The sequence below is a fragment of the Buteo buteo genome, chromosome 22 (assembly GCF_964188355.1).
Source record: "Buteo buteo chromosome 22, bButBut1.hap1.1, whole genome shotgun sequence".
In the NCBI taxonomy this organism is placed as follows: domain Eukaryota; kingdom Metazoa; phylum Chordata; class Aves; order Accipitriformes; family Accipitridae; genus Buteo; species Buteo buteo.
Window position 1 is genome coordinate 22,570,742 of NC_134192.1, and position 27,985 is coordinate 22,598,726.

The 27,985-nt window shown below is 36.2% G+C and overlaps 1 protein-coding gene across 2 annotated transcripts in view; it reads right to left on the reverse strand.

Moving 5' to 3' along the window:
- The window catches only part of APOOL (apolipoprotein O like), a 39,484-nt gene that overhangs the window by 4,126 nt on the left and 7,373 nt on the right, over positions 1-27,985 (reverse strand). For both annotated transcript variants that reach the window (XM_075054346.1, XM_075054345.1), the window contains exons 4-14: positions 26,602-26,656; positions 25,584-25,682; positions 24,332-24,423; positions 21,966-22,052; positions 20,160-20,316; positions 16,196-18,449; positions 13,706-13,830; positions 12,011-12,186; positions 8,814-8,973; positions 2,205-7,380; positions 987-1,126 (exon numbers count right to left, since the gene is read on the reverse strand). In XM_075054346.1, coding sequence (XP_074910447.1) covers positions 18,352-18,449; positions 20,160-20,316; positions 21,966-22,052; positions 24,332-24,423; positions 25,584-25,682; positions 26,602-26,656 — 588 coding nt within the window. In that variant the 3' untranslated portion in view covers positions 987-1,126; positions 2,205-7,380; positions 8,814-8,973; ... (1 more) ...; positions 13,706-13,830; positions 16,196-18,351. The remainder of the gene's footprint in view (positions 1-986; positions 1,127-2,204; positions 7,381-8,813; positions 8,974-12,010; positions 12,187-13,705; positions 13,831-16,195; positions 18,450-20,159; positions 20,317-21,965; positions 22,053-24,331; positions 24,424-25,583; positions 25,683-26,601; positions 26,657-27,985) is intronic.

A 27,985-nucleotide genomic window follows, 5' to 3' on the forward strand; every position in this document is an offset into this window, starting at 1 on the left:
GTAATCACAAAATACTGATCTATCAACATCTGGGCCAGAAAGACCAGGCAGGGGAAGAAAAGCCTGCTAGAACATTTAGTTATATAAGTGATTTCAAATGATTTCAAAAGTTCTGGAATAAATAATTTAGTTTCTCTGTACATCATACTATTTGTACATGAAATGTATAATAGCAACTTTCCATGAAGCTTTAGTAAGTTTGAATTACAAAGCGGTGGAGGGAGGGGAACAGGAACCTCAGAGTCCGAAAGGAAAGCTGATTTGTAAGAGGAAAATACTAATAGAACTATTAACAGTCATATTTTTCATGCATCACTGGAAATTTGGTTGTATCATCATTCAGGATAGAGTTTGGAAAATTATTATAATTTTAAAAAAGTTTACATTGTCAGTAAATGTAACAAGACAGTTGTTACATGGGAGTTAGCACTCTTCTACATTGCCATTACAGAAGTTTTCAGCTGGAAACTGATAGCTTGATCTTTCACAGTATCCCAGTGAAATCACAAGACATGCTGGCATGAAAAAACAGTATTGGTGAAATGGGCACACAGCTTTTAGGCATTTATTTTTTAATGTCAGCCATATGAATTCCCTTCGCTGTACAGCAAGTAAGAGCGTAGAATTCCAGTAATTCCTCTGCCAGAGCTGCAGGGATATCTCATCTGTTCTTAAGGGGCTGTCTTAGGCAACCATCCCTCAATTTGGTGAAAATCCTGTTTATATGAGTTGTAGTATCTAAGTGTAAATGACTCAGAAAATGATTAAAACATTGCAAAATTTTTCCAGTCTAGAATGGAATTAGCAGGTATGTAATATTGCTGAAGAGATTGCCTGTATAGTAAAACGTGGTTTTAGGCTTTTTATTAGCTCACGTCTTTACTTAGTGACATAAATACTACCAATTTGAATTATCATAATTTGTACTCAGTACGAAGACAAATGATTATAGAATATATATACCTAGGTATGTTATTAATACATACCTGATACTGTCTCCCCTCTGCATAACCTGCATAAGGCAAAATTATTGCTTGGATAGCCAAATTTCTCATATTGAGGTCGCTGGTTAGAAAAATGGTCTGTTGCTGTATCTGGTCTCCTTAATGGCTGAGGATGCTTGGGACTGTGCAAAAGAGAGAAAAGAGGTTATTAAAAATATGCATAATAATATACTGCAAATTACATAAAGTGTTAGCTTAAACTGAAATATAAAAATAATAAAACTCACAACTGCAAGCATGACATTGAGGCAATAACATTAAGACATCTAAATTTTCTGTCTTTCAAGTTCATTTTACTGTGAAACCCTCATCCTGCAAACACAGATAAAAGTGAATTTAAAGAAGCAACATATTCTTTGAGCTTTTTTTCCCCCCACTGTACACTGAACAGTGTCATACTACCTCATTTTCTATATTCCTGTGATTACTCTGAAAATGTTTTAAATTCATGATAGATATACCTTCAGCATTTTCAATGTTTATATTTAAAAAAAAAAATAATCAGACCTTCCTGATGGACTGAAATATCAGGAAGTTCCAGTCTGTTTCTGCAGTAGAAGTCTGCTACTTATGAGGAAAATGTTCTGCTATCATTTAGTTGCCTCATGGTAAACAAGTTCTCTGCAGAAGTTGCGGGTAGGAGCTGCAACAGTTGGCTAGTGTTAGTGAGGAGGATTAAAGTGAGGAAGCACAACTAAAGAAACTGCGTTTCTAAAAAGTAATGAAAATTAATATAAATAAAATTTGTAATTATTAGAGGAAAACCATACAAGCCTTTGGATAAATCAGTTATTTTAGGATTTAGCTTCAGAAACAAGAGAAACACACACTGACTTTTTTATTTTGGTTATACATTAGGAAGAGACTAAGTCTTAGATAGGAAGCTGATAAATTTAGTCCTGTGTACTAGTTCACATTTAGTAATAATGTACAAAATAGTCCTAGAATTCTTGCAGCAATGCAGTTAGAGTTATGCAAGGTAGAGGAGAATAAAGAAAAAAATTCAGAAAAATAACCCCTTTCTATAGACTCAAGCCACAAAATGTACATGAATAATCCAGTCAAAAGCTTAGCCATTTACTGGATCTTTGTCAGTTGCCATGCCACTGGCAAAGCTACAAAGTAATTCTTAGTCTCCAAACCAGAGTATAAAGTGGAAATAAGCAAAAAAAAAAAAAAGACAGAAAAACAGCAGCACACCTGTAATTCTCTAATTGACATGGGGTTGGGACATCATCAAAGTCTTGTCTTCTCAGTACAGCTTTTGGAATTTGTCCAACCCAGTCACCCTATACGTACGGGATCAGGTGGTTACACAGAGCAAAATAACAACAAATTACAAAAATAGCTCACCAGGTACAGTATGTTAGCAATTGTCTTCGGTGTAAAGAAATTGTATAAACTGATTTATCAGTTACAAAATATATTGTTTGTTATAGACACTTTTTCAAATGTAGAAATTTGATTTATCTAAAAGACTCAGTAGAAGCAAGGTCTTTACATATTTGGATAATGCATAAAATATACCTCTAAGATATAACAGAGAAACAGCCACCCAGGTACATCTGCACAATTAAGTAAACCAGGTATTAAGGGTCTTATCAAGGCCTGGAAGTTTTGTTCAGTCTTTTATGATTAAACATTTCAGAAAGATGCCACTCCATAAAAACAGTGGATTTACCTCTGATTTACGCAAAACTCAGTCAAAAATTAAACTAAATACAGTGATCAACAATTAAGATCAACTGAATATTGTGGTTTAAAGACAGGCTGCTGCCTTGCCAAACATAATGATAGAGGAAGAAGCAAAACAAAATGAAGAAACAAAATAAATATTCTGTATTGTTCATAAAACTAGCAATTGGCGTTCATTTGCTAAAGGTATCTTTGTTTAAACATATAATGACCTGAAGTAATTTTCAGAACGAGGTACCCTCAGGAGAGAAGCAACGTTCAGGGTAGTTCATCTGCAGGAGCTGATGCGATCAGATGCAGATTTCAGTTTCCTCTCCTGCCTCTCTCAGAGAGCTTTGGCGAGGGCTCTGCAGAGTGCAGAGCAAAGATGTGCAGTGGCCTGCCTTGTTGGCATGAAAGCAAAAGCTCAGACAATTAACAACGGGCTTTTTACAAGCTCACGTTTTCACAACCACCGCATCTAGTGAGGAGATGAGGCAGGCAGAAACGTCCCACGGACTGCCTCTGGGCTGCAACTTGCAGTCTGGAGCATGACAAAGTAGTAAGTACTGTAGCCCTTACCCAGAGCAGTTCCTTTTACAGTAGGTTTTCTTCCCTAGCAAAGTGTGCAGGATTTGGTGTAATTCACACCTTGAAAATGACAGCATCAGTTGAACGAAATTCAGAATTAGTGAAAAATTAAACAGCACCATCTCCTGGTGAAGGTGGGCTCATGCCTCATTTTTTTTCCCCACTGCATTTCCAAGATACTAGTACTTTACAAATATATTTAACAGGAAATAACGTATCTGGCTACATTAATTGCTTTTCTTTTCTGTGACAGCCTACAATGTCTTCTTCTCAGACACTATACACTCCTTAATATGTAAAATAATCACTTAAGGTACCGAATGAGGAAGCGAACACACACACACACACACAAATATATATCCCTTTCATGTTTCTCTGTATTTCACATTTCCCGTTCTGTTTTTGAAATGCATTTATCCATCTTTTTTTGTGATACCCACTAGTTCAAGCAGTGATCTCTACTATAAAGAGCATCTTGCCTAATGGAGAAAAATTGGCATGGCAGGGCATTAGCCTAGCCAAAAAGGCAGCATCTGGCCCTTTGGGGACCAAAGCTCAAATCCCAGCTGCATCACAGATTACTTTTGTAATCCTATAAATGCCTCTGTCTACACTCTGTCTCACAGGAATGTTGTAAAGGTCACAGTGTAATATTCTATTACAAAGGTGATGCAGGTAAATTAATTTCATATTTGATTTAGGGAGTTTCTTCTTTCTAGAAAAAAATAATATACCAGGAAATGGTTAAATATTCTAGCCCCAAACCTAACACAGTTGTAGGCAGTAAATTTTAAACAAATAGGGCTAGAACTCTGCCAACAATGCTGATGTTACGTACTACAAGCAGTTATGTACTATCATTCATAGATTATGCAGCTGAGAGATGACAAAGATAAACAATGCATTTGGTACAGCCCTATCCTTCTGGACATCTACACTGATCCCCCCCCCAGGCTCCAAAAACATCATTCAACAGCATCGCTCACACCATGAAAAGGAAAGAAGGGTCACATTATTGCAACTTAACCTGTTCCGTGATTTTTCATTCCACTTCCAATTGAATAAAATATCTTTGAAAGAAACGTTACTCATTTTCATAAAGTTTTAACCTTAGACTCTGGGCCTGCAGAACTGTGTGGTGTTTATTCACAAAGGGTCAGATTCTCAGCTAGTACCACCTGGTTTGTCTTAATTGATTTGTGCAATTATGCTGCTTTGCACCAGCTGGTGACTACATACAACTTCATTACAAAAATAAGCCCCATTTCTTGTCTTCAAAGCAACCAACATGGATCAAATCTTTACTAGGCCTCTCTACCTGTACTCTGACACATCTCGTACTTGCAAAATTTACTTTTGCACAAATAGAAATAGAATATAGGAAGAGACTGGGTCAGGCCACCTAACACACCGAGAACAGCCAGTAATGGAAGCATAAAGAAAAAATACGCAAACAGTGTAAGTACCCGAAGTACTGCCAGTACATCAACAACTTCTAGCCAGCAGCATCAAAGTCATTAACTGACTGAGCTGGAGTGGAGTCTGTGGCTGCATTTGCAGCAGCAAATAAAGTAGACTAATACAAGTGGGACCCCACACTGACACTACGCGCTTCAGAAGGGTTTGCTTTTCAGAATATGTCTAGTTTGGCCTGGGCACTGAATGTTCATTGGAGATTGAAGCTTATATTCTGGTTAATCTGAAGGGAATCCACTGGTGCACTCCCAGGCTGCTCCAAGGTGTGAACCACAGCCCAGTAAGTGGAACAGCCAGGATGTTACCCACCTGAAAGCACACATCCAATCTGAACGCCTCTGCCTCCCTGAATAGATGTCTTACTTTTTAAAAGCTAATTTACACTGTCAGCACATACTGCTGGATTATGCACTTTATCAAAAAGCACTGTTTGTTTGTTTAAAACTTCTGCCTGATTTTATTTGACGTTGCCTAGTTCTTACATTAAAAGCAGAGAACAGTAATTTCTCACACAACCTTTCCTTATGCAGAAATCAGTACTGATGACCCTGAAATTCTAGACGTACTACATTGCTCACTGAGGTGGGTGCTCAAAATTACTTTCAGTAGTCAAAATGTAGGCATAATTACAATGTTCCTCGTATTGTTTTCAGTTTCTCCCAAAAATCCCTAGCAAAACAAACTTTTTCACAGAACAATACTCCATACACCCCTTCTAAGTTCTAATTTCTCATTTAGAGATGACTGCCAGGTACACAAAGCTAAAACTTCTTTTCTACATGCATTAGTTTGCATTTATAAACAATACATTTCATTTGTCATTTTCTTGTCCAGTCAATCATTGTAATATCCTCCTCCTGTACTTCCTCATAGTAAGGCTTATTCTTGACTAGTCCAAGTACTATGGTATCATCAGCAAAACATGTCACCTTACTAGCACTACCTTTTACCTGTTCTTACATGAACACTACACAAATCCTCCTGGAACTTTGCTGACAATCCTCATACAAACAAAAAACCTTCAAGACAAATAGCCAACCCTTCCTCTGGTGAAGTATAACAAATAAACAGTCAAATGAAATTGTAGGCAGGGCTTTTCCGAAGCTGAAATTGGTTGAAGTCTGAACAGCATACCAAACTCTTGCCCTCTGGCTATGTACTCCCGTCCCTTTCCTGGCACAGGCACTAGTACCAGTAATAGCATTCAGCAACCTAGTTGATGAGCTGATCAGGCTGAAACTAGCTCACGCAGCAGCTGGAACAGCACAATGATGATACAAGGGAAGAGGTTATAGCATGTGGCTTGACCTCATATCCAAATTACCTCTCTTCTTAATGTTGGTCTTCTAACTGGCCTAAAAAGAAATATTTGAACATCCTTTTAAAATAACCCTAGTTCTTTGTTTTCTCCTATACAAATTAGATTCACTTCATCCTTGATGGAGAGTTTCACCTTCTCACATGCATTTAGATGATCCTGGAAATCAAATACTGGGCAAATAAAAAGAAGATTTTAAACTCAGATTACCTTTAATTTTACCAGATTACCTTTTTTTTGCTATTCGTATACCATTCTGTTGAATCACAAAATCATGTCTGACTTCCACTAGAATTAGGAACATGTGATACGTCTCACATGCCAACATCTCTTACCCTTGGCGACTACTGATAAATGTGCCCCAAGTTACCAGCCATTTCAGCAGTAAATGCGAGGTTATGTTGTGTTTCATGGTACGGAGGATTTGTCTGGTTCCTGGTTGGGGGAACAACATGAATTTAGAGCATTAGCAATAGTTTTGACAAATCTTTTTGTACTGCAGATTGGTTCAACAGCCATATCATACAATTTTTCTACGACAGAGGATGTACCAGTGATACACACTAATGGGCCTCAATGAAAGAAGAAAAAAAAACATATTGTCTATGTACTTGGGACAGGTATCATTGAAAAAAAAAAAAAAAAAGATAAAGTGTTGAAAGCAAAAAACCAGCTCAAATTGCCAATGCCTAGCACCAAAGAATGGGAGACATAGTGTTTAATTGCCAAGACTCTTGTCAGTTTATCGGTCTTATTTCCTTTTTTTTTTTTTTTTTTAAACTTGTGGAAAGCAAGCCAACCCTTAATAGCAAACAAATCAGCAAGACAGATTTGGTAGTCTAGAGTTAAAGTAGTAAATGTACTTATCAATCTTTAAAGCTTGCCTGGTTAGCCCTAAAGAAGACAAGCAATGACTTAAGAGTGACGTTCTGCACGCAGCAGTAAAAAGCTGTTAAGTGCTCTGGTAAGATGCTTTGATTTAGTTTTAAACTGCGTAAACAGTAGTTTGGCAGAGGATGCTATATGGCAAGCTTGTTGATTTAAATATCCAGAGGTTAAAAAATAATCAGAATACCAGACTTCTTTTGCTTTCCTTCCATTTTGATTATAAAAAACTTTTTAACTGCATCCAGAGTAACTTACCCAGCTTTTTCATTTTTACAATAGTAGACGCAGTAAAATATTACAACAACTATGATAACCAGTGCTACTGCAGGAAGAATAGTTACTAAAATCAAATCTAGAGTGTTCCAATGGTGGTTACATTTGGGGCCCATGTACCAATACTCCTTCCAGTCCACTCTGAAGTAATCACATCTGCAAATGAAAACATTAATTTTTAGCAACATTATTTTGAATGAAAAATAAGTAATATCAAAAAAGTAATTCTTACACTGTCCCAACTTCCCTGAACCTGTTTTCTTTTTGCAAATGTGGAATTACACTGAGATTCATTTCAGTCCAAAGTGCAGCTTTATTTAGATATTTTTATCTGCATATATAAAGGTAAAAAGATGCCTGTTCCCCACAAATAATTGCACAACAGATCAATTTACTACTGCTGTAACTGAAACAAAAACTTACTTCATAGCATGTTTTTTTTCCCCTAGATTAAAAAATTTTAAAGGCAAAAGATCTAAATACCCACTTTAATGAATATACCTTACTATTTTTGGAGAAGGTAATTCATAAGTTAAAAGCTAAGTGGAGCCTTGTATCAAGCAGGACAAGGAGTTCAGTATATTCTAGCACCAAGCCAGAACATTTGTTTATAACTAGGAGAAATAAGTATTTCAAATCATATAGTGTTGACTATATCAAGACCACTACTTGCAACTTAATGATAATTCTTATTAAGATTTTGCTACTGACTCAACTCAGCGCCATTTAATTTGTGATATCTAAACATAACACAAATGAAAGTTGTAGTTCTCTTTCAGATTTTTTTTTTTTTTTAAATATAAAATTCCCCAAGGCAGGTAGGGAAGAAATGATCAGAACCAGATGGAGAAGCTTTGATAGGCAAAAAACCCAATTCTCCAAGTTTCATTTAAAGAGTATACCTTCTGTATATATATCCCTGTAGAAAGAGAAAGGATAGAAGGTAAAAATCTGACTGCATAAAATGGGGACATGAATTCTGGGTAAAAGCAGCCAGATAGGAAAACACGCACAAACATATTTTGAAGACTAAAAAAGAAGGATTGCTTTATTAGACTACACTTCAGAGAAGATATTAAACTGTGCTTGCTGGTCATTTTCTTCCCTACATCATGAGGTGAAAATGAGAAGGGAATGAGAAAGTCAATATCCCAAGTGACATCCCAGAGGTTTATCTTTCTACCAGGAAGTTTCTGATTCTTTGCTGACAGCATTTTCTTCCAAGCCTGGCTTTGATGTTTGCACCACAAGCTGTTTTCAAATTTGCCCAGTAACACCTCAGGGCTGTCTTGAATTTCTGTGTCTCATCAAAGAATGACAGGGAGGAAAACATCCTAGGCAGGAATGTGACATCTTCTCCCATGATATTGCCTTCCCTAGATCACTTTTTAAAGGCTTACTAGAATCTTCCATGTTCACCATTACCAAAGTGAGCAGCTATCCCAGCTACTGATAAAGTATTTTGTTGTCATTTATACTATTAAAACAATCCACAATGTTAGTTAGGAATGTAAGATGTGCTCACAGCTCGCACACAGCAATCCAAGGCTTCTTTTCATACTACCAATTTATTTCCCCTTTTCACCTACCCCAGGAAAAGTTGGTATCAGTTTCCTCCATGAGTCCCTCACACTGTTGTTTCCCACCTTTCCTCCTTGACTGTCCTCCTCTCTGTGGTCTGCAATACTTTTAATCTTCTCAAGATCTTTTTTTTTCTTCCAGAAGTGCCAAGAATCCAAATGCAAGTAACTGTATCAGGGAAAATAAGCACATAAAATGTAGATAGCTATCAAAAATGTAAACATATGCTTCAAATGTCATCCTAAACTCTCTCAAACTACTCTTCAATGCAGCCTTCCCCTATCTATATTAGAAAGCTGTGTCTTGGTAATCTCTTAAATACAAAAACTTTTATCTCAAGCCATAAAATGCTGTTTGTAATGTGTAAATACTGGAATGAATTAAGATGGCTAAATTAAAAACCAGGAAATCTCCTGATGTTCACAGTAATTAAACTCTTCTTACCTCTGAAACCCATGATTTTCTGACCTATCACTTGCAACAATCTTCTAAAAAAGTAATGAAAGCTCTATTAGTTTGAGACTTTTGCATGGAAAAAATAGAGAAAAACAGCAGAGTATGTAACACAAGAAATTGTACTCAGCTGGCAGGATAAAGACTGTTTTGTTGACCTACACCGCATTTTTTAAACTTCGGTTTCTACGGGTCCACATACAGCTTGCATATTATAAACATAAACACAATCCAGTGATGCAAATATTTGGTGTTAGAACTGAACTGTATACTTAAAAGTAGTTAAGCACACTTCTACGCTATTTTGGTTTTTAGTTGACAGCACTACTATTTATGCGTGATGCCTATATGCGAGTTCTAGATCACTGACTATGTAGTCATATGTAGACTGTGAATAGAGTATTTGTGTGTAATTTTGTATAATAGTAGAGAAACTGTCCCGCTTTGTAGCAACAGCTGTTTTTTGCATCAACACTTACTGGCTATTCTGTTTCCCTGGGACTTGAGAAAGATGAAATTCTAAAGGGATTCTCCTATCCCTCTCCTTGGAAGTTCTTTCCACTGATGTACTACATGCAGAAATCTAAGTCCACAGTAAAGGGGTTTGTAACATAAACTCACCACATTGTGCTGAGCTGTTATTTTGACCTTGGTTCAATCAAGAATGATTGACTTAAAACCAGCTTTACTCAAACTCATCTTAGCAAGCGTTATCAATTACAATACACAGTAGTGATAGCTAATTAAGTTATTTGTGATAGTTCATACTAGAAACCTTATTGCACAGGAAAGATTCCAAATGCACACCATTGGTGTCAGAGGATTATATCAACAGCCCACTGATTGCCTCAATTAATCAAAGTTAACCCCTTTGAAGTATTACTTAGTATTGTTTTGGTCAAAGAAGAAGAAAAAAAAAGAGGAGAAAAATTGAGAAAACACCCTTATTCCATTATAAACATTACCGATGAATGCAAAATAAGTAACAGCAAAAGCGTACAATAACTACTTCATTTTACAAATTAAATACATCTACCTTGAGTGCAAAACTCCTCCAAGGAAGGAAGAGTTTAACAAATACAGCTAAGGAGGAATTTATTTCTCCAATTACTCTATATCCTTTACCCATTTGCAATAGCTCTAAAGTAGCACCAAACATGAGGAAAACCCACACAAAGGGAATGTGCACACTAACATTACAGTCTTAAGATGAACAGATAGAAAACACAAAACAGCAAGTGCCATGACAGCAGCATTTCTTTGCTATTCTTCCTCTCTTCTGGGCTGGAAGGGATGTATTTGTTAGGGCTTTTTTTTCCCTAAAATGTTTGTTTATGCAATTTCAGAGCTGATCTGCCCTCAGGACCTCCCACACAGTACTCAATTTTATACTCACATTGCTGAATTGTTTTTCCAATATAAAAGCATCTATGCAAGTTTACCTGCAGATGACTGGCATCGCAGTATTTCTCTGTTTATCTAACTCCCACAAAGGAAACTCCTGCTACTTTTCTACTCCTTACACAACCATTATTTTTTGTAAGTGGTGAGACAAGCCTATTCCTCCATGCCAATGACTTCAGAAACTGCGGGACTAAGGGAGAAGAGAGTAGGAGGAAGAAATGGAGATCTGAACAAGGTGTTGAACACCAAATCTCTATTATTTAATCTCTTTTATTATTAAAATATTTGCTATTATTTATTTCCTGGGCAATTTCTATAAAGCTATGAATAAGCTAGACATCAGGAGTTTGGTAAGGCATACTGTGAAATGAACACTTAGTTTTTAAAGTGTTTTAACAGTCTTAAATACAGTCTGATGAGCAGGAAGCCTGTAAACCTAGGAGGAAGGTTGTAGGGCACAGGAGGAATACAAACTCAGAAGACTCTGGGTGGGGCAAGTAGCCTCAGCTGCTACATGTTCTCTGACCATCAGCCCCAGCCAAGTTACAAAAGACAGAAAGGGAAAGAAGGGTTTCTCCATCCCTTTGAGACTGAATGTAGCCTCAGAAGGGTGTGCAGGGCACGCTGGTCCTGAAGCTAACTAACAGGTATGAGACAGGAGCTAAGAAGGAATCCTGTAATCGTATGCCCCTACCATTAAGTTTTGTTGGTTAACCTTTCTCTTTTGCAATTGTGTTTCCTTTCTGAGAAAAGAACAGAAAATACCCCTCTGGCAAGGATGAATGGCAACAAAAACTGACATCTTAGCACACTCCCAAACTGTCATCTTGATTTTTTATTATTTAAAAAGTCTTCAAAAATTCTCAATATTCACTGCACAACAAGATCCTGAATATGTGATGGCCTCTACGCAAATGATTCATCATCCTGAAGAATCTTACAGGAAGAAATGGGGATACACCCAAAGTTGGTGAAATATAACTGTGTTGATTTTTAAGTTAGCACAAGCATTGGTTTTTAGGATGGTGCCCTTGCAATTTCTCCATAACTGTTAAAGTCCCAACATGGGTTTCTTTATTTGACAGGAACTAGCTGCTTATGAAAACATGCCAAACACAGTTACATTAACAGCTAAAGGTAAACTTCATCCTTTACTTTTCAAAGGATAAATAACGATCTCTAAAAATCAATGCCTAGCAAATTCTTGAAAGAATACTGCTTTGGCTGAAAGCCCAACAGCACTTAATTATACAGCAGGGGATAAGACTGATTCTCAGCCCTGCCAGAAGATTGCTTTACAACACATCCCAGAATCACACTAAACAAGAACAGAGAAATTAACATATACCTCAGTAAAGGTAATTGCATGATCCTTCTTCAGATGTAAGGCAGAAGCGTGAAGTACCAGTTCATACACATGCTTTGTTCTTCTAGTTGACTGGGAACTTCCCCTCTGGTTCCAGCTCTCAGCTGCTGAGTGCCCATACTTCAGGGGGTGTGATAAACAAACACCTTTACCTAGGGCTTTTAAATTTGATTAAGACAAAGATGCAAAAATGTAATTTGCAGTTTTTACTTGGGTGAGATGTTTTAACGAAGTGGATACAAAACCCAAATTATTGACTTTCTGTTACATTGTTGGCATGGCCCATGGAAGAGCTGCAGAGGCCATCAGTAGGTTTCTCTTTTTAGTGCCTACTTAGGTAACAACAAATAAAACCAATGCCAATAGGCCTAAACAGCTGTTAGCTTTATATTTCACAGCATACCCATTTCTTTCTCTTACTGTCTTAGTTTCTGGAACACAGCAAAATCAAGTGCAAAGTTATACATTCTACAACTGCAGTCTAGGTAGACTACACCTAGACTAATTTTATTTCCTCAAAGAGAGAGCTATAACTAAAGCAAAGTTACTGATGAAAATTAATAGTGGAAGCTGGTCAACTGCTCATTATCTTTAATCTTAATTAATTTCAGATCTGCTTCAAGGTGGCTTTGGAGAACACTCTTTCTACTACCCCTTACGTTGCAGAGGTTCTGAGGGAGGTGCAAACAGAAAGCAAGCTACGTATTTCTCAAATATTGATATTAGGACTGCTACAAATAAAGCACAAAAAAAATTACCAACACTTAAAACCATGACAGACTCAGTTTAGACCCATTACCTGATCACAGCAAGGGAAACACATGGAATTTATTTCAGTTGTTTCAGTAAAAGCTATCTCCTACAGCACGTAAACGAAAGGGCAAAGAACTAATTGTACCTTGAATAATGGTGTTCTGACTCTGCCCCACAGTAAACTCAGAACTCCCAAACACATGTCCCTTTCACCACTTTTGAGTCAGCGATAAAACTTCCATTTCCCTCTTCTTTCTCTTCTCCTCCTACAATTTGTTTGTATGTACTGATAGACTCATTTTTTTTGCAACACAAAATAGATTTGGACATTAGACTTTAAAATGTAAAGAAGTCTCTTCAAATAAAAAATTATTGTAATGACAAGATTTTTCCAACTTTTAGTTTTTCTTCTCCTTAGCATTTCATTTTGGTTTGTACACTTGCTCTGGTCTACAAGACAAGCACAGCAATACTGTGGTAATATAAATAAGATGATAGCTTCTACAATGGTTTCAATTACAGTCTTTCTTGACTGTAGCTTACCATCAGCACATATCTGAGCTTTGCTTCTTAGAATCCCTGCAATTTAAAATAAAAACTACACACAATCTAGGGCATACTAATGCTCCTTTTTTAAAAAGTATAGGCTTTGTAGGACCCCACTTTCTTTTTAGATTTAAAACACATTTTCTGTATTTGAATGCAATTCAGAAATACTCCAAACTTTCACTAAAAGATAACTATACGATGCATTAAAAAAATCTTTACAATATTTCCTAACTTATTCAAGAATCATAATGATAATCTGCCATTACAATAGCCACATTACTTATTCACACGATTTCTCTTCTTTCAAGTAGTTACACTGTAGGTTACACCAGGTGTTACATTATTTATGACCCTTGGACTGGCAAATTACTTTACCTGGAAGATTATCATGGAGTCATACTGAGGTAAACATATTTGCTATCTGCCTCATTCTTTTAACAATGTGTGTCATTCCTCCAGTACGGATAAAAGCCATTTTCCAAGTTCTGAGCTACAGCAACCTTTAGAAGAAATTACCAAGAAATGAAAATGGAAGCACTTCTCAAAATTTAAGATGCATAAACAATGGAATGCCAAGCATTAATATGTCCTGCACGTTACTTCAGTGATTTCTTCTGGGAATGTATGTTTCAGTACTTCAGGCATGAAGTTTTTTTCCCCAATATTAGTGAAACAGGTGTGACTTAGTCATGTTTACCAATTAACTTTTCAAACAAACTATTTTGCATGAGACAACATACAAAAGTTAAACTTAATTTTTTAAAAGTATCTTATCACCCTTTATTTTCAGGTGCTTCACAACGATATGACAAAATAAAAGTATCACAATCAGTTTTATGCAAATAAAAAATTAGTATCAACAAGTTCCAAATCTCTATATATCGAATACAATCAATCATAAATAAAAAACATGCATTAAATTATAACTATTTCTATATTATAAAATATCATGTGACCCAGTTCTTTAAGACATTGGATTTTTCACAAATATATAACTTACATCATATAAAAATTACAGTATACATTCTTACTTTTATTATGTTACTGTATTATTGCATTATGAAAGAAACTTTAAGTGACTATTAATGATACATTTGAGAGGCATTTCAAAGTGTTTCACTATAAATTAATAAAACCATGTCTTGCAATGCAATTTTTCCTGTGTACTTATGTTAATTTTTCATTGCTTAACAGGTTTGCATACTGGGTCTGAAATCTTCAAGAGATCAAGTCAGGCACATATATTTACAATGAGGACTCGCAAGCATGGCATAACATAGATTTGAATTTGCTTTTTTAAAGCCATTGCATAGCACCTTTACTATAAATTATTAATACAGAGATGTGGCTACAGTTCCTTGTAGTTATCTAGAATAGAACAAGCTATCTGTAGAGTATTATATAAAACGTGGAGGTTCAGATGTCTGAACTGAAGAGGGCAGGCACCTTTTTAGATTTGACAGAGAAACACTTCACAAAATGGCAGCTGAGTAATAAAGATTCACAGTCACCATTCCAATATTTGTATGAGAGCAGATCAGTAATGTGATTTGGGCTGCCTTGATTTCAGCAAATACATTCCAAACTTCTCTATAATAACCTGCATCTTTTTTGGTACCTCTAGAAATTTCTCCCACCATGTGTCTCACACAGGTGGAGAAGACAATGACTGACTCTAATAGAAATTTATGTTAGCAAAGAACTATTATAATATATCATATTCCAGGTTTTACTAAAAAATTCCTTCCCACTACTAATAAATCTATGCTCCAGGACAAAGAAATACTGAGAGATTGATTATGGTCTTTCTGAAAGCAAAGAACATACCAGGACAGGATATGAAAGTTTTCATACTTTTTTGTCCTATTTTCTTTGGCTGCAGATAGGGAAACAGTCACCTTTAGCTGTATCTGTTTCAGTGCCAAACCTCAAGCCTCCAATTTTAGTCCCAGCTTTTCAACTGCATGGGGATACTAAACAAAAACTGTCGATAGAAAACAAACTAAAAAACCCTACTCTGTCTTGTAGAGAAGAAGGAGAAAGAGAAATCTCAACCGACAAAAAAACTAAACTAAGAAGTGACAGCAGTAGGCAAACCCTGTACTGGAATAAACCTGTGCTGGCTCACTCCTCTCATCCACCAAGAAGAAACAACACAGCACAGGGATACCATTTTATGAACTCTAGAACTGTATTCCTCATCCTGTTCATTCATCAAAGTGGGTAGGAGTAATAATTTTAAATTATGTCCCAGAAAATGTATCTAAGACTTCTGAATAACAATTTAACTCTGAGGTATAGTTCTATTACAATTTTGCCCCAACAAGTAATTTGAGACCGAAATACAAGCTAAGGAAAGCTTTCTGTATCATGTCTATCTACAGCACGAACTTCTTGTAAAATCAGGGGTTGTAATACGAACTGCTTGCATGAAACATCTAATTCTTGACTGCCTAACCACCAAGGAGTCCAATGTACCTTTTGCAGACCAGACACTTTCATTTCTATCAAGAGATTTGAGTGGTAACACCCTTAAAGTTTGGAAAGGACCAGAGTAGCTTTTGGCACTGCAGATAGAGGACATTAAGGCCTACTCTTGCCTGGAAAGCGCAGACATGCTTGTTCCTTAACGAGTTTTACTTTTTTTCCCCAATTCTCTTCCCCATCCCACTGGGTGGGGGGGTAAGTGAGTGAGCAGCTGCGTTGTGCTTAGTTGCCAGCTGAGGTTAAACCACAACACTATCCAAGGCAGCCTCTCTCCCTGCTCCCAGAAGACTAATTCCTGTGCATAGTTTTCCACCATGTACTAAAAAACGTCACCACAGTAAATCCCTACAAAATCCATGCAAACCTGCATCATCTTACCTTTCTTGCTGACTTGTTGTGGTAGCTTATCACTCAAAGGACATAAGTCAGAATTTAAATAGAATCTAGGAAGTAGAGCAGATGGTTTTTCCTTTATATTTTTTATCCAGAATCTGATCAAAGGGAGATAGATAATACAATTTCTGCCACCCAGTCTTGCACTTGAAAACGATTATTCCTTCACCATTTTCACTTCCTGCTTTATGTCTTCATCTGTTTCCCTGGAAATGGTATATGAAGCCCAGCCATCTAATTTTTCTACTCCTCTCTCTGTGGTGGAACACTAAATGTGTTTTGTCCAGGAGCTCTGTGAAGATTGTTTTAATATCCTCTGATTGCTGCCTGAATTCTGACAGCTTCCTGGGCCTTAAGAGATGATTAAAGAAACAAAACACATTAAATTCCAAGTCAGCTGTCCCAAGCAAGTTTAACTAATAGAATTCTTCTTCTTTAAACTTCACATTTACTGACTTCACCTTCCATTGGACTCTGTATAACAAAGTCCAACAGTTTGCCTGAAATTTGGATTCCAAAACATCAATACTTATCTGTTTTGGAACTATCATAAAAGCTTTACTTATTCTTTTGCTCATTCATCATTTGTGCCTTGTGCACATTCCATAGTGCAGTATCTCCTCACAACTTCTGCTAGCCCCACAGTGACACTAGAAATACTGTTTGCCTGTATTTCACTAGTCATTTGCCTTTGCATCAGCAGCCTTAGAAGAAGGAATCAGGTTATGAATCTCTTCTTATGGAGAACAGGAGCAAATATCCCTTCACATCCCCGTGCTGAGAATACATTAATAGGAAGCAGCATTTCTTTTCAGGTTTAAGTCTTCCAACCAAACTACCTATTTGTATAATTTGTTCTTGCTTCCCCACCTCAACTTTACAACAAAGCACATATTTTCATTAATTGAAAGGTAACTGAATTCAACAGATCGAAGGACAAACTACCAGCACAGTGTCCATTTGCAGTCTGTGTACTAGGAAAGTGCCACAGCAGATGCAGATGAGATTACCTCTAGGCAGCAGGCTGATTATCACTGTGTACTGATAATGAGTTGCACTTCGAAGACCACCAGATCTATTCCAACCATTACAAGAGTGTTTTGAAGAGAAATGGAGGATGAACAGAAGTATAGTGATTCAAACAGTGATAAAAGCAGCGTTTGAAAGTTTCATCCTAGGAAACTTAATCAATTTCTGATTTCATTCTTATGAAAAAAAGACAGAATTTCACAGAAATCCTACCAAGATCAATGGGTATTGCATACAAACTTCTGCAAAGAAAAGTTGGCTGCCTATTACTTTTGCCTATTACTTGTCAACATTTTAAACCTCAAAACTACAGAAGGTTTCCATCTTCCTAAACATTGCTAATGCATTCTACATAAATTCAAACAGTATCAGTTTCATGGGTTAAGCAATTTGCATACAGTTCTTCAAAGTATTAGAAATACATGAAAACTAATGCATAGTCTATAAAGGATGTTTTAGAGGTCAGTTGTGTGTTTTTTCCCAACTTAAATAATATTTAAAGACACAAGAAGTATGCAGGACAAGTTGTTTCCATTCACCTTTGTGAAAGAGGCAAACAACAAATGACTTTGTGATGAAAAAAAAAGTGACTTGTTTATAGAAGCATTAAAGATAACGCTATTTGTATCATGTTAACAACCGACTTTTTAAAGGTACTCAGACCAATAAGAAGTTGCACTTCAGTCCAGAGCTGAAAGAAAAAAGACAAAGAAGCCTCTGCCAACCCCACCCATCACATTGTTCTTTTAGATCAATGAACATCTGAGCTGAGGTATAGAGATATCTTTACATTTTCAAATATCCTTTGTAAAGTGACATTTATTAACAAGCTTGGCACAGAGAAACCTCATTGTGAGAAGACACTGACAAACCTCATTTTCTCAGTGTCTCACTAATGACACTGACAATAAGTGAATTCTCACTACTTCCAAGAAGTGACAAACGAAATATTCACTGAACAGAATCATCTAAGTCAGTAATACAAACTGGGATATAAGAAAATACCTGATTAAATTATACGTCATGGAGTATGTATTGTAAGGATTATTCCTTCCCTTCTTCCCCCCGCCCCCATCTGTAATACTTTGTAAAGATTTGTAAGCAGATTTGTCTTAGCTTCTAGTACTGTACATATCCACATCTTCTGGGCTGGACTGACCATGGTCCATAAGTTTTGGATCAGGCTTAAATTTTGGTTTCTTCGCTGTTCCTGTGGGAGATATTAAAGTAGTTTAATTAAAAAAAATACACATTTGAGCTGTAGAAAAAAAAAGCTTATTGACACATTTTGAGAATTACTGTATTACCAAACACTTACTAAAGATCAAAATACATATGTTCTAGTTCAAACTGTGTAAGTGATACAGGACGATGAAGGCATGTTGTAATTATTAGCTTACAGCAGTGGATGGAGAGCAGGTCTTCCTCCTACTCTCTATAATACTACTTCCCGAACACAGCAGGGTGAGAGAAGAAATAGTGATGCTTTGCCCTACACATGGAAAGGAAGGGAAAGTTTGGGATGTGGAAAAAAAATCTCCAGTCCTTCTTCCCCCACTGCTCCCAGGAGCACAGCTGTCTCCCAAAACCAACTGCATCAGTATCTTCCCTGAAGCTGCTGCCAGATGGTAGGAAATCCAAATTAAGACAAACACTCTTACATAGTTTCACTTCATGACTTCCAAAAACAATGAACTAAGTTTACTAAAACGTTGAGCCCTCACACTTTAATGATACTTTAATTCCAGAGGATCGAAGAGAATATAAAGGCAGGTTTTTTAGGACTGTGCCTCTGATTACTAGTCTGCTTCTTTTCCAGCTACATCAGTTGGTTTAACAAAGGGTGCTATGTTCTCCTGAAAGCTTTGCCCCTTTTGGATTAGTGAAAATAAACATCTCTGAAAACACAGATTAATTTAGGGCATGGATATTTTTGGCTGCATTAGGGACATGAACTAATTCCAACCATGAAAGCAAAGACAGAAGATATATAAAACCATTAAAGACAGTCTGGCCTGAAGCGAATGTAAAAACAGATCAAAGCATTACACAAACTAAATCAGAAAAAATACAGGTGCAAAGCAAAGGAAGGTGTGAATGTGTATTATAGTGAAAATAAAGGAAAAAAAATTAAAAACCCATCCAAATATGTTCTGCTTGCTTTCCAGAAAAAAAAAATATTCTGGTAAAGAACACAATAAAAAGTAAGCAAGTTTAAGTGACGAGTAAAATCTGAAAACTGCCCCTACAAAGGTAACAATATTTTAAAACAAATTTAGTTCTCATTTAACAGGTAATTCTACTATTTCTCTTAGACATTGGCCTATCAAAATATTTGTACATTAAATATGCTGCTACATGATCTAGTTGACTAGCTCAACCACTTAAGCACAAAGAGTACCACTGCAAAAAAAGTAGCAAAATAAATCCAATGCTTCATTTGTCAATTACGCATTCCTCTTTTAACATATCTGAAGATACAGAACCTGTACAGCAAAATGAACAGTAATTCAAATCAGCTGTTTTCACAAAAATCCAGCAGTCATCCTTTAAACTACACTTATAGTATTCCAACAACAGAAGGGTAATTTAAAGTAGGCATTTAACAGAAGTACTTGATGATATCATCTCATTGCTAACAATATGGGATATGGTCCACACTATATGGAATGAAAGAAAACATTATTGAGAGAGAACAACAAATATATAAGAATTCTGATACTGTGACAGGGTCCACAGTGAGAAAATTATCACCTCCCTGAGGCTCTGAAGTATATATTAACTGACAGTGTGTACAATATATTCTCAAGAATACGCTATGACAGCCTGCTCCATTTTAAAGCAAGGGTAACTCCAAAATTAAGTCAAGTAATTGGATTTGCAAGTTGCCCTAAGATTACACTTGAAATGTTTAATTCACCTGATAAAGGCACTGGATCTGTATTACTCCAAGACTCTACTGGAGAAGATTCTGTTCTGTTAAATGATCTTGACTCAATAGCAGACTCAGGTTTTGTACTAGAAATTTCTTTCTTTTTCTTATCTTCTTGCGTAACTGATTTTGACTCTTGCTGCAGCTGTGAACCAAACATTAATAAAAAAATGCACATGGGTATATGCTTAATACATTATTGCGAAATAAACCTTTCAAGTCTGAAAGCTTATCTTTTATGAAATTATTTTCAGATATGACATCATATAATGATATTCAACGAGTAAAGTCAGCTGCACTCAAGGGACACAGCTGGAAAAAATAAAATGCATGAAAGAACCCCACAGTTCAGATACAATAACTTCAAATTCACATGTAAGGAAATTTATTTTGCCACAAGTATATACTTAAGCGATACTATGCTTTTACCTGAGACCCTCAAAGTACTTCACAAGGAAGTCACTGTTCATTTTCAGACTGAAATAGTATTTCATTTTTACAGAACACTTACTACCCTTAGTTAACAGAAGATGGAAAGATAAATCATGGTAACACCCTAGTAATGAAAAATAGTATATTGGTTTGGTAACAGGCTTCACTCAGAGAAAAAAATAAAGCTAATAGAAACCATCTTTACCACATCAGTTCTTGTTTCACTATCAATTTAATGACATTTATCTGAACCTCATTTTCAAAACTCAGAATTCCATTTGTGCACCTCAGTGGAAATCAAAGATGAGGACTGCATACAAATGAACACCATAAAGTCAAAGCAAAATACTTCTAAATGTTAATATAACTGGGAAACTTTAATTTTCTTTTGAAAAGAGAAAAAAAACCCCAAACAATCACTGTGAAAAGCTGAATTTTATGCAGGGAAGTACTACTTTTGTCAAGGGTTTAAAATTTCCACTGGAGAAAAACCCCTTCAGGTTGCAGAAAAACCAGGCTTAACTCTGGGATGTACTAGCCCAAATTCCGTATGTAATTTACAGGCTGTTAATATTCCTCTTTACTTAGGGCTGGCAAGGCCTCAGCTGGTTTCCTATGTTCTATTTTGACCACTTAAAAAAACCAAACAACACAAGCCACACACAAAAAACCCTAAAAACAGAGAAAGGAGAGAGAGAAACTACAGAAAGCTCAGAGGAGAACAAGAATTACGTAGGAGTTGGAAAGCCTGCTCTATAAGAAAAGATTATACTAGGGAGAAGATAATGTCAAAAACCAGGATAAATTTTCCATACGTAATAGGTCAATATGAAGAGGTTACTGACCATGTATTCACTATGGCTGCAATGAGGACAGGACAAGGAAAAAAAAAATAAAAAATCAGACAAGGACAATCTATATCACAGGGTAATTAAAACAGGCTACCTGGAAGGGTTGTGGAATTTCTTTCACTGATCTGTTTAAGACTAAGCTAGTCATACCCACTGTCATTCTGTGTGTCTTTATCTTAAATACAGTGGTCTGCTTAGGACCCAAGCTTGAATCAGAATGGATTATTTTTGTCAAGATCAAAAATGAATTGTAAGAGAAAGTCAGTCTTGTGCATCTTGCATGTATTGTGGGACTACACAGGGGATCTCGCGATCTACTGGTCTGAAAGGCATAACAAATAAGACATAAATTAAACACTGAAGTTACAAAAATATCAGAGGGCGGGGTCTGTGCCTCACTTAACACAATTAGTAATCTTAAACAGTATCAGCAGAATAGTACTTGGCCTTCTAATTTCCTTTTTTCTCCCTTTGAATTTATGAGTTACAGTCATTACTTCAGAAAGCCTACCTTGGTGCCATCTTCCTTTTTTGCCCATAGTGATCGCACAGCTTCATAGATTTGATGGCTTGCAGAAAATAACTTTTTCCCTGTTACCTATTTTTTTAGAAAAAACATAATTTAACAACAGCTTTAAAAATACTAAGATACACAGACTATTCAAATGAAATGCATCTTATTTGCATGAGAACATGCTTGACCCCATGCTAAGACATTTTAATCATCTACTTTTCAAGATCTAGTGCATGTTTCTCTTACATCAAACGAATCCTAAATAATGTTTAAATTGGTATTAGAAATCCACAGGTAGCATTCACATGCTACATCCACCTACTCAAAATGAAATCAAAACCTGATCAGCAAACAGTGTTTTGGCAGTGTTAGCACAACAGACTGGAGCAGCAGCTTTAAAGGATCCAAACTTGTCTCACTATGTTGGAAATGATCAAAGACAGTAACACAAAAGGAAAAAGCCCCAAAAGATGACCTGGCCCATGTTAGTGAGCAGTGCTTTGCTTTACAAATGGCCAAATCCTTCAGTCTATTTTTGAAAAGTAATTTTATAATACTGCAGTAACTATGGAGTACCTTTACAAATGCTCTGTAGAAACAGAATACTTCAGAGTTGCAACTACAAAAAACTGTGCAAAAGGTGATACAGAATGTAAGTAGATAGGAAACAAGGATTTAGCTTCCTGAGATAGGTCATAACGTACAGTGTAGCATTCCTATTAATTTCTCCATCTTCCAACCCTGACATTTAAGTTTTATGACAATAAGCCAAAAATTCCACTGCCTCTTGAGAAACAGTAATCCTCACTGATTTGCCTATAAGAAAAAAACCAACATATCAGTTTAGCAATATAAGATTGCCCAAAGATTTTAACCACAGTGTAGGTCTTTGTGATATCTTCCCAAGTACTCTGGAAGTATAAAAATACCAAACAAAACCACCTCACTAAAATTAATAACAATAGCAACTGATTCATCATAATGGAAAGTTAGACCTTAAATAGTAATTTTTTCAATCAGATTTTAGGTTAATGTCGCACAAGTTTTTCTGTCAAAACTTAAACCTGATCATTTAACTTAAAGATTGGCAAGTCCTAGAACGAAACACAACTAACTAAACTAATTTTCCTATCTCATCAGATTAACATAGAAGGGCAGTTTTGAAACTATAAATGCAAAGTTCGTCAGGGAACTACAAAGAATTCTTACAAAGCAGTATGTGCTTTTCTAAACAGGGAAACACTGGAAAACTATAGAGAAAGAAGAGATATTGTCATAGTTTAACCGCAGCCAGCAACTAAGCACCACGCAGCTGCTCGCACACTTCCCCCCCACCCAGTGGGATGGGGGAGAGAATTGAGAAAAAAAGTGAAACTCGTGGGTTGAGATAAGAACGGCTTATTAGAACAGAAAGGAATAAACTAATAATGATAATAATAATAACAATAATAAAATGACAGTAGTAGTAATAAAAGGATTGGAACATACAAAACAAGCGATGCACGATACAATTGCTCACCACCCGCTAACCAATGCCCAGTTAGTTCCCGAGCAGTGATGCCCCTAAGGCCAACTCCCCCCAGTTTATATACTGGGCATGACGTCACATGGCGTGGAATAGCCCTTTGGCCAGTTTGGGTCAGCTGCCCTGGCTGTGTCCCCTCCCAACTCCTTGTGCCCCTCCAGCCTTCTGGCTGGCTGGGCATCAGAAGCTGAAAAATCCTTGACTTAGTCTAACCATTACTTAGCAACAACTGAAAACATCAGTGTGTTGTCAACATTCTTGTCATACCGAACTCAAAACACTATACCAGCTACTAGGAAGACAATTAACTCTATCCCAGCTGAAACCACAACAGATATATAGACTATATATCCTGCTTTTCAATTCACTTTTTGTGTAGAAAAGTACTGTATGTAAACAGTTCTTGCATGCAAAATATTAAGTATAGCTCTCTTTTTCTACATAAAGAACTAAGACAAATTCTAATCAGGTAAATAACTGCAAGATGACAGTAACTGGAAAACAAGGAATTCTAAAAAGAGATGCAGTTGTACAGTATCTCAAACTGCACATCTATCAAGTTCAGCAAAGCTTTATTTATTATTTACTTTTATTTCAGCAATGATCTTCGTTTATTTGAGAAATGAGGATTAAAATTTGAAAGGCTATACAACTGCATTTTTAAATTCAGTCAGTTTATTAATTTTTTATAGTTATGCAATTAACACCTGTGATGGATTATATGTTTTAATGAATATGCATGTGAATTCTGACTCCCAGTCCCATGACACTTAATTCAAGTGAAATGGGAATGCTATGACTAAATTCATTGTTAATATTAATAGACAAGTAAACTTACCTTAGCGATTACCACTGATTGAGCTGGGTAACAAACAGAAATTCCTAAAGTAGTAAGTCCCAAAGGATAAGCAATTTTCTTAAATCTAGAATCTGTATAAAGCCAAATATTTCAAATAATTAGACACTAACGAAATGTAAGGCTAAGCAGTTGGATCAATTAAAAGCAATTGTTTAACACTTAACCATTGTTTACATCAAACTTATCCCCATAACGGCTGGAGGAAAAAATACATGGTGTGATTACACTTCAGTGCAGTCACGTTTGCAGGAGATACTGATATTCTGAATATTGGTTTCTTGAATGAGAAATAATCCCAAATTAGATTTTCCAGTACTGTGAAAAATGAGAAGAACGTCTGTGTCACTTCGGAGCTGCTGTGGTTCTTTACTAGCTCCATGCGTGCTCTATTGAGGACAGAGATGGCAGAATTTGGAGCCACCAGGAGCCAGGAAACTGGGACCTCTTTGTTCAAACGCGAGAACGGCTGGGCCAGGCTCAGGTTCCTGTTTGTTGACAAAGAGCCCTGATGACAGATTCTCAAGCCTGAGTCTTTTTTTTTTTTTCTTTTTTTTTTTTTAAATCTGTCCACCAAAAGTAACAGGGATATAAGAATGTTTTTATTATAAATCTGCCAATATTTTGATTCACCCATTTGCTTTGTGAAATATTCAGATAGACACACACTCAGGTGTTATAGATAAACATTTTCTGTACAATATTTTCTAGCAGGTGAAGTATTATCCCTCTAATATTTATCTGGAAAGGAGAGGCAGCTGTATCTATTAAATTACCATTTTGGCTTCAAAGCTGCCAAAACCATGCCTTTCAATGTGTATTCTTTTGTACCTGTTAGCCAAATGCCAACATTCTTTAGCTTCTTTCCTCTAAATTCCCTTAGTATTTGCTATATTCAGTAACCTTACCTGTCCATTTGTCTCCAGTTTCCTCCCATACGCACACTGTTTTTGAAAACCAATAATGAACAAACTCAAAACAAGTGTCCTCCTTTGAACTTCTGTTGATTCCACCATTAAAAATGACAATATAATCCTGCTCTATTAGGTCTTAGCCAGCTTCTAAAAGAAATATTTATTAACGTCCCTTAAATTTATCAGGAAAGATTTATTTTTTTTATAATATTCGTTGCATAGGTTTTTGCCTATGTTTCAGAAAAATCTTTTGACCACTAAAATTACTACATGCTACATATTCAACACATCAGTAATGAAAATAAGGAAAAAACCCCTACCTTTTCTTGCCAGCACTACGCCAGCTAAGCCTGATATTGTAATTACACCAACTTTGGGAAGAAATTCTGGTGGTGGATTCTTCAGGTAAACATAAGCATCTTAGAATTAAAAAAAAAGAGGAAGAAAAAAAAGAAGCATAGGAATTCAATATTAATCCTTTTATTTTATTTCCCACTTGAGAAATAAAGATGAAAGTAATACTACGAATATCCAAAACTCAAAACAGTCCAAGACTGGATTGTTTTGTTAATGAATGAAGATGCCTTATTTTCCAGGTGCACACTCTGCAGCCTGTGTTAGATAGAACGAGAATCACGGTCCTCAAAACACAGCAGCAAAGCTAACAATTTTTCTCCTTAGGTACTTTTTTATGTTTTGTAAAATATTAGTCCTTTAATAAAGGAAAAGGAAAGCATAGTTTTAACTTTTGATTTTACTGTGAGTTAACATAGATTAAATGAGACAATGCATATTTTGGTATCTCCCAATATACTATTTTTAAGGAAAATAACTTCTAGATATAGTTTCTGATACTGAGCTTGAATGCAAATCCTGCTTGTAACTTATGCTAGAATTAAGAAGCCATTGTTATAATTAAGACAGGTTGTGGAATTTCCATCCCTGGAGATGTTCAAGACCTGACTGGACAGAGACGTAAGCAACCTGCCTTGGACCTGCTTTTAGCAGGTGACTGGACTAGATGATCTGTGGATCTATAGAGATTCCAACTTCAATGATTTTGTGATACTATGATCTTAAGAACAAAGCTAAAAATCAAAGGAATGAAAAATACTATTTAATTGGCCATTTCTCTCATTTGAGAATGGAAATGAAACTCCACAGTGAATTAACAGTGGTCCCAGGTTTTTTTTCCCCCCACACTTGCGGAAAGTATTCCGGTGCACTCCCCTTCCACCCTTTCCCCCTCTAAACAGAATTTGCTGTTTCAACCACCTTTCTAAGTTGCAAGGAGAAACAACAGAAAATGCTCAATTCAGAAGCACTTGACTCGCCTACCTTTTCCAAATTGAATTGAATCCATTATTCCATTTTTAACAAATACAAAAGCATCCTACAAAAACAAAACAAAACAAAAAAATCCTCAGCAAAATAAATGTCATATCTTTGCAAAAGTAGATGTTTTCAGTACAAAACTACTCGGTTGATACATATGGCTCAGCACAGTCAGACAAGGAAGTATTATGTAACTTTAAAACCACACAAACCAGATCGGTGAACTTCTACAGAGGCTGTGCTAAGATCCATCCCCTTTTTGACTACTATATTTATATTTTCAAAATTTCCATCCATATTTAATTTTTAAAAAATCTCTTTAATATAGTAAGATCACTTTCAGAATTGACATCTCAGAAACAAAACTGCAGGGTAGCAAAACATCTGGATGACAACTGTGTAACAGAAGAAAATTCAACTATAAAATACTATCTCCTCTTCCCTAGAGAGACTTACCCAGTAAAACTGACTTTGTCTTTTAATTTGTAAAAATGGTGCTCAGTTTCGCTAAAGATAAGCAATACTGATTTGGCTTAAGATGTGTGCTCAACTAGTTTGCTTTACTCCCCTCAAATCAGTCAATTTATTTAATCACAAGTTTTTCTTCATCCAGAAGAAAATCTACTAGCCTATTATTGGTATCATTGTCCTCAGATAGCTAAGCAAACTGAGTAAATACACATTCTTTAGAAGATTAATGAAAAAGAATGTCATCTTGAGTCATGCCACCGAAATCATTTGTTTGCAGTAACACAGAATTTGTACCACCAGAGGTCACTGCTAGTCAATCTCCGAAACACTCACTTGATTAAGGGCATGGAAAAGTTTGATACAGATTTATAACTCAACTATTTCAGTTAACGCAGTCACTGACAAAATTTTCACAGACCAGTGGAATCAAAATTTACAGAAAATACAGGAAGATATTTTGATTTCCTTGCCTTTTTGAAATAATAGGATCTATTTTGTTTGTAAGAGAAAAGTACAAGCATAAAATGCCTTATACTAACAACGAGAGTAAAAAGTTGTCCTTTACCAGCAGTTAAAGAGAATGGTGACAGGCATGGCGTTTTCTTCTATGCTTAGAGTATTCAGTAACAGAGTTGCAAGGTATTTTTGATGACTGGTTAGTAACAGCCTGCTTTAACAGTTACATTGGATGCACTCAGTTTGTCTTTCCTAAAGTACCTACATCAGGTCTTTTAACCCGCCCTTTGGAAGCAGCCTGCTCTCTCTGTGAACTGTACCTGGAATTTCAGACTCCTAAATGCCGTCAAGTTCTGCTAGCAAGAATTTACCTACATAACTCTTGCTGTAGAAGTTAACCAAGAGATACTTCTGAACCTGACATTGTGGGTTGGCCTAGATCCAGTTCAGCATTGACCGA